Here is an 8,054-nt window from a genome sequence, read left to right as displayed (position 1 = left end):
TCTCTGACGTCATTGTCACTCATAACTTGGACGGTCTTGACATCCAAAGACGTTTACACAGACGCCTTTGAAGTCTCTGACGTCATTGTCAGCCATAGCTTGGATATTCTTGACATCTGAAGCCATTTTCACAGATTGCATTGAAGTCTCTGACATCATCAGCACAAGAACAATTGAAGTAAAACAACAGTGAACAACATTTTCACTGATTACTTTGAAGTATCTGACATCACCATTACCAATAAGTTTGAATTTCTATGCCAGTCAAAGACATTTTCACAGATGATACTGAAGTCTCTGACTTCATAGTCACCCACAACGTGAACGGTCTATAATAGTCAAAGACATTTTATCTGATGGCTTTGAAGTGGCTGAGATCATCATCAGAAATACCATTGAAGTTAAAGAATAGTCAACAAAATTTTCACTGTTCTTTAACCATTGAAGTTAAAGAATAGTCAACAACATTTTCACTGATGGCTTTGGAGTGTCTGAGATCATCATCACAAGAACAATTGAAGTAAAACAACAGTCAACAACATTTTCACAGATGGCTTTGAAGTGTCTGAGATCATCATCACAAGAACAATTGAATTTCTATAACAGTCAACAATATTTTCACAGATGGCTTTGAAGTCTCTCAATTCATCATCACAAAAACATTCAAGTTAAATCACAGTCAAATGCATTTTCGCACATGGCTTTGAAGTCTCTGACATCATGGATAACGATGACTTTGACGTTTTATGACAACGACTTTTTCATAGATGGAGCTGAAGTCTCTGACTTCATCGTCACCCATAATGTGACATCATGATCACAAAAAACATTCAAGATAAATAACAGCCAAATACATTTTCCACGCATGGCTTTGATGTCTCTGATATCATCATCACAAATAACATTGAAGTTAAATCAGAATCAGAATCAGAAAAGACTTTATTGCCATGTAAGTGAAGAGGTTTCACATTACTAGGAATTTGTCTTGGTGATTGGTGCATACATAGAACATAACAGTAACATATGATTGAAGAAAAAATAAAATAAAAAAAATAAATAAAAATAAAATAGAGTAAGGTAACACAAAATAAAATAAGTGAAATAAATATTTTTCTGGAGGTAGTTCAAAAGTAAGGTAGTGCAGGGTGGAGTATAGTGCAAGTGGGTGAGGTAGACAGTGCAAATGAACAGCAGGTGGACAGTGAATGAGCAAAATCAATTGCTAAGGTGCAGGGCAGCATGTTGGCGTTCAACAGTCTAACAGCACAGGGGAAGAAACTGTTCTTGTGGCGTGAGGTTTTGGTCCGAATGGACCGTAACCTCCTGCCTGAAGGGAGTTTTACAAAGAGTCCATGTCCAGGGTGAGAAGGGTCAGCTGTGATCCGACCTGCACGCCTCAGAGTCCTGGAGGTGTACAGGTCTTGGAGAGATGGAAGGCTGCAGCCGATCACCTTCTCAGCAGAGCGCACGGCACGCTGCAGTCTGTGCTTGTCTCTGGCAGTGGCCCCAGCGTACCACACGGTGATGGAGGAGGTGAGGATGGACTCAATGATGGCCGTGTAGAACTGAACCATCATCTTGGCAGGCACCTTGAGTTTCCTCAGCTGCCGCAGGAAGAACATCCTCTGCTGGGCCCTTTTGATGAGGGAGCTGATGGTCAGCTCCCACTTGAGGTCCCGGGTGATAGTGGTACCCAGGAAGCAGAAGGAGTCCACCGTGGAGATGGGGGTGTCTGTCAGGGTGAGGGGGAGCGATGGAGCTGGCACTTTCCGAAGGTCAATGATCATCTCCACTGTCTTCTGGGCGTTCAGCTCCAGGTGGTTGCTACCGCACCAGGACACCAGACGGTCCACCTCCCTCCTGTAGGCGGACTCATCCCCGTCCGAGATGAGGCCGATGAGGGTGGTGTCGTCTGCAAACTTAATCAGCTTGACAGACTGGTGGTCAGTTGGTGTAGATGGAGAAGAGCAAAGGGGAAAGTACACAGCCCTGGGGGGTACCGGTGCTGATGGTCCGGGTGTCCGAGACATTCTTCCCCAGCCTCACATGCTGTTTCCTGTCTGTCAGGAAGTCAGTGATCCACCGGCAGATGGGGTCAGGCACGTTCAGCAGGGACAGCTTGTCCTGGAGGAGAGCTGGGCGGATCGTGTTGAAGGCAGAGCTGAAGTCCACAAACAAGATCCTAACGTAGGTTCCCGGGGAGTCCAGATGCCGCAGGATGAAGTGTAGTGTCAGGTTGACTGCATCGTCTACAGACCTGTTGGCTCTGTAGGCAAACTGCATGGGGTCCAGGAGGGGGGTTGTGATGGACTTGAGGTGGGACAGAACCAGGCGCTCAAATGACTTCATGACTACAGATGTCAGTGCCACAGGTCTGTAGTCATTAAGTCCAGTGATCCTTGACTTCTTGGGGACTGGGACTATAGTGGAGGCTTTGAAGCAGACTGGCACATGGCATGACTCCAGAGAGGTGTTGAAAATATCTGTGAAAACTGGAGTCAGCTCATCCGCACAGTGTCTCAGGATGGAGGGGGACACACCGTCTGGTCCAGGAGCCTTGTGAGGGTTCAGTTTCCTGAACAGCTTGTTAACGTCCTCTTCCTGGATAAAGAGGGCTGTGGTGGAGGAGGGGGGGTCCGAGGTGGATACTGGTGGAATGTCTTCAGGGGTGTGGGGGGTGTGAATGGCCGTGTTGATGGGGTGAGTGGGGGTGTCAGGGCCGGCAGATAGTCCATCAAAGCGACAGTAGAACTCGTTCAGACTGTTGGCTAGTCGCAGGTCGTCAGTAGAGTGGGGGGCTTTGGGCTTGTAGTTGGTGATTTGCCAAAGCCCTTTCCACACAGAGGCCAAGTCGTTAGCTGAGAATTGCTGTTGAATTTTCTCAGAGTACAGTGATTTAGCGCTTCTCACCTCCTTGCTAAACCTGTACTTGGCCTCTTTGTAGCTGTCTCTATCCCCACTCCTGAAAGCAGACTCTTTCACTAGCCTCAGCTGTCTGAGTTTAGCTGTGAACCAGGGTTTGTCATTGTTATAACTCACCCTGGTGCGTGTTGGCACAATACTGTCCTCACAATACTGGATATATGAAGTTACAGTATCAGTATACTCGTCAAGACTATCTGTAGCAGCCCTAAACACGTCCCAGTCCGTTGACTCCAAACAGAAACGAAGCTCTTCCACAGCCTGGGTGGTCCAAGTCAAGTCAAGTCAACTTTATTTGTATAGCCCATTTTTACAAGCAGTTTGTCTCAAAGGGCTTAAGGGTCCACCTTTTAGATGTGCTCACCACAGGTTTGGCGAGCTTCAGCCTCTGTCTGTATGAGGGGATCAGGTGGATCATGACGTGGTCAGATAGACCAAGAGCGGCGCGGGGCACTGCACGATACGCTCCTCTTATTGTGGTGTAACAGTGATCCAGTGTGTTCTCCTCTCTGGTCGGGCATTTGATCAGCTGGTTGTATTTGGGTAACTCTTGGCTCAGATTTCCTTTATTAAAGTCACCAAGGACAATAATTAAGGAGTCTGGGTATGTTTGCTCCACACACAGTACCTGATCCGCGAGTACGCGCTGAGCCTCGTGCACGTCCGCACTCGGCGGGATGTAAACAGCGGCCAGAATGAATGAAGCAAACTCACGTGGAGAGTAAAACAGCTTACAGTGTATGAACAAGTATTCCAGAGCAGGAGAACAGTGCTGGGAGATCACAGTCACATCGGTACACCAGCCGCTGTTGATGTAAAAATAGACACCTCCACCTTTAGTTTTGCCGGAAAGTTCCTTGTGACGATCCGCTCGGAGAAGTTGGAATCCCTCCAGCTGCAGCGCGCAGTCCGGTATCTGTTCACAAAGCCACGTCTGAAAGAAGCACAAAACACAAGATGAAGAAAAGTCCCTGTTATTTCTCATCAGCAGTGCCAGCTCATCCATTTTGTTGCAGAGTGAGCGTGCGTTAGAGAGAAAGATCCCAGGACATCATGGACAACGATAACTTGGATGGTCTATAACAAACAACAACATTTTAACAGACGGCTCTGGAGTCTCTGGCTTCAAAGTCACTCATAACTTGGACGTTCTTGACAGCCAAAGACATTTTCACAGATGCTTTTGAAGTCTCTGACGTCATTGTCACCCATAACTTGGACGTTCTTGACATCTGAAGACATTTTCACAGATGGCTTTGAAGTCTCTCAGATTATCATCACAAAAACATTCAAGTTAAATATCAGTCAAATGCATTTTCGCACATGGCTTTGAAGTCTCTGACATCATGGACACTGATGACTTTGATGTTTTATGACAACGGCTTTTTCAAGATGGAATTGAAGTCTCTGACTTCATAGTCACCCATAACTTGGACGTTCTTGACATCCAAAGGCATTTTTGCAGACAGTTTTGTAGTTTCCGACATCACAGTCACTTATGACTTGAACGGTCTATAACAGTCAAAGACATTTTCATAGATGGCTTTAAAGTCTCTGACATCATAGTCACCCACAACGTGAACGGTCTATAATAGTCAAAGACATTTTAACTGATAGCTTTGAAGTGGCTGAGATCATCATCAGAAGTACCGTTGAAGTTAATCAACAGTCAACAACATTTTCACAAATGGCTTTGAAGTCTCTGATATCATCATCACAAATAACATTGAAGTTAAATCACAATCAAATACATCTTCACAGATGGCTTTGAAGTCTCTGACATCATGGACACGGATAACTTTGACGTTTTATGATGATGACTTTTTCATAGATGGAACTGAAGTCTCAGATTTCATAGACACCCATAATGTGGATGTTCTTGACATCCAAAGATGTTTTCACTGACGGTTTTGAAGTTTCCCACTTCATAGTCACTTACGACTTGGTCGGTTTATGTCAGTCAATGACATTTTTACTTTGAAGTCTCTGACATCATGGACACTGATTACTTTGACGTTTTATGACAATGACTTTTCATCATCAGAAAAACCATTGAAGTTCAACAACAGTCAACAACATTTTCAGTGATGGCTTTGAAGTGCCTGAGATCATCATAACAAGAACAATTGAAGGAGAAGAACAGTCAACAACATTTTCACAGATGGCTTTGAAGTCTGTGACATCATCATCACAAGTACCACTGAAGTTAAACAACAGTCAACAACACTTTCACAGACGCCTTTGAAGTGTCTGACTTCATAGTCACGTATAACTTGAACATTCTATAACAGTCAACGACATTTTAACAGATGGCTCTGAGGTCTCTGATTTCATAGTCACTCATAACTTGGACATTCTTGACATCCAAAGACATTTTCACAGACCAGAGGCGGTCCTGGCTACTTTTACACCCTGGGCGAACACTCAATCGGCCCCCCCCCCCCCCAGCTGCACCCCATCAAGGCACAAACACAAGAATTACATTATTTACATACTTTCTTTATCACTAAAACATTTCACAAACGGTTAACAAGAAATGGAACAATCAAAAAATAAAAATTAACAGATGAATGAAATTGAAAATGTAAACACAAATGTAGATTGCACAAACCCTTAAACGCACAAAATGATAAAATAGATACACGAAATAGAAAATGTAAACACCAATGTGACATGCAATCTAAAACTTGACTTTTCTGGCCTTCTTTGATGCAAAATCATCAATTACATCATCATACGAAATTTGTTGTGCAATTGTATGATTGATGCTGATGATGGCAAGTCCAGCGAGACGCTCCTGTGACATAGTGGACCTCAAGTACGTTTTTATAAGCTTCAGCTTGGAAAAACTCCTCTCTGCTTCAGCTACTGTCACCGGAAGGGTCAGACCAATTCTGAGTGCAGTCAAAAGATTGGGGTAGATTTCTGTGAGCTCTTTCTCATGGATGAAAGTCAGCAGCTCAAGCAGAGTCATGGACTTTGATGGGAGGACAGGCAAGTTCTTCAGCTCCTGCACAAGCTCTCTGCCATCCACATCTGAGTGTCCCTTAAAGCGCAGTGTAGTTTGCAGGGTCTCACATTCTTTTTGCAGCTCATTGTCTGAGAGGTTTTGGAAATTAGAGAGCACTCCAAACTTCTCTCTCACATTCTCCAATGTGGAAAATCTTTCCTGGATGGCTGAAGTTGCAGCATCAACAACAACATTGAAAAATGTGACCTCCAGCTTCTCCAAAGCATCACTCAGAGGCTCATCAGATGCCTCATAGGAGAAATGATGCTTCGTGGACCTCAGTCTCTTCTGTTGCAGAACAGACTCAACATTCATTTCTTCACAAATAGCTTTGGCTGACATTTGTGCTGTCACAAAGCCTTTTGCCCTGTAGCTCTGAAGACCTTCCTCGATCTTTTTGAGAAGACTGACTGCCACATCTACTTGAATGCTGGGAGACTGCATCAACTTGCTCACATGGTGTGTCTGGCTCAAGATGTCGTACCACACCACTGTACAGATGCTGAAGCGGTAGGATCCCACCTCCTCTGACAAGGACTGGGCCTCAACCTTGATGATGGGGTCTTTAGTGTGATCTATCACCTCAATAAGTGCCTCTCTCACAGCAGTTGCCTCATATCTCAGGGGCTCGACACTCTTCACTTTACTCTCCCACCTTGTGTCAGTCCACATCTTCAAAGTGATGTCCACGTGTTTTTTCAGTATGACCCATCTCTGAGTGGAGGCTGAAAACAGGGTGAAAAGCTTGTGTAGGATGCCAAAATAGTTCATGGCATCAGTGGAAGCCTTAGAAGCATCCGCCACAACCAAATTCAGGGTATGAGCCCCACATGGCACAAAAAGAGCTCTTGGATTCAGTTGTAGAAGCCTGGATGAACACCCTTGTTTTTCCCCATCATGTTTGCCCCGTTGTCGTATGCCTGTCCTCTGCAGTCCTCAAAAGGAACTTTAAACTCCTCCAGTTTCTTTAAAATCAGATATGCCAAATGCAGACCTGTTGATTCCTCTGCCTCCAAAAACCCCATGAAATGTTCCTTTATGCAGGGTTCTGTCAGTGATACCACACGAATTACAACTGACAGCTGTTCGGTGTGGCTGATGTCTGGCGTGCAGTCAAGAATAAGGGAAAAATATTTTGCCTTCTTGATGTCACTCACCATTTCTGATATTATCTTGCTGCTCAACAAATCGACTAGTTCGTTTTGTATGCGGTGACTGAGGTAGCTGGTGTGACCACCAGAGGTACTTTTTTGGACACGGTTAAGGTGCTCTTTCATAATTGGGTCAAATTTTGCCATCAGTTCAACCTCTTTGAGGAAATTGCCATTAGATGGTGTGTACAATGTTTCTGTATGCCCCCTTAGTGCCAAATTTCTCACTGCCAGAGACTGCACAATCGCCGTCAAACGTGTCAACACTGCTCTCCATCTCATCTTCTCAGCCTCTAGAAGTGCCATCTCCTGGTTATTAATGGTTTCCCCCTTTTTTATCCTGACTGCCAGTTCTTTCCATATTTTCATTGAGTTGAGGTGTTCCAAGCTGTTGTCATGAGAGGTGAACAAAGAACTTGCATGTTTCCAGTCTGTAAGGCCTGAGCTTGTTAGGTTAATTGTCTTCTTACTAAATAGTTTGCAGCAGAAGCAGAAAAGGCTGTTGTTAATCTCTGAATACACCAGCCAACTTTGGGAATTTTTTCACCATTCACTATTGTCTTTTTAAAATACTGGTGATGGCAACTTCTTCCATCCACCTCATTCCTGGGGAAAATAAAATTCGCCGGTACCTCACTTGGTCATCTGCAAACCAGCTGTGTCCGCATTCTGTCAGTTAGAATTGAAGGCCATTTAGCAGGGTCAGTGGATAGATGTTCATCCTCAGGTGTAGGATTTGGTGGGGATTCTGGTCGACGCATTTCTAATACAGAGCATATGGTACTGTCATTCACAGCATTTATAGTGTTTACAAAAGTAAAAAGTTGAAGAATGCATGCACACACACACACCTGACAAGTCCAGGAAAGATGTGGCTGTTGAGGTAGACGGCTGCTCCTCCTCAGACTCAAGAACCATCTCCGAGGCCTCTGTAGCTGTGGTGGTAGTTGGCTGCTCCTCCTCAGACTCAA

The 8,054-nt window shown here is 44.6% G+C and overlaps 1 protein-coding gene across 1 annotated transcript; it reads right to left on the bottom strand.

Moving 5' to 3' along the window:
• Positions 1-5,601: 5,601 nt before the first annotated feature.
• On the bottom strand, positions 5,602-7,389 carry LOC124054095. Its single transcript, XM_046379764.1, has 2 exons — positions 6,813-7,389; positions 5,602-6,657 (listed from the first exon to the last, which is right to left on the bottom strand). The coding sequence occupies exons 1-2, from the start codon at positions 7,387-7,389 to the stop codon at positions 5,603-5,605; spliced, it is 1,632 nt and encodes a 543-aa protein (XP_046235720.1). The 3' UTR covers position 5,602.
• Between the last annotated feature and the right edge of the window lie 665 nt (positions 7,390-8,054).

Source organism: Scatophagus argus, chromosome 22, assembly GCF_020382885.2.
Source record: "Scatophagus argus isolate fScaArg1 chromosome 22, fScaArg1.pri, whole genome shotgun sequence".
Classification (NCBI taxonomy): domain Eukaryota; kingdom Metazoa; phylum Chordata; class Actinopteri; family Scatophagidae; genus Scatophagus; species Scatophagus argus.
Note: the sequence above shows the minus strand (reverse complement) of the source record. Positions and strands in the feature narration are given on the sequence as shown.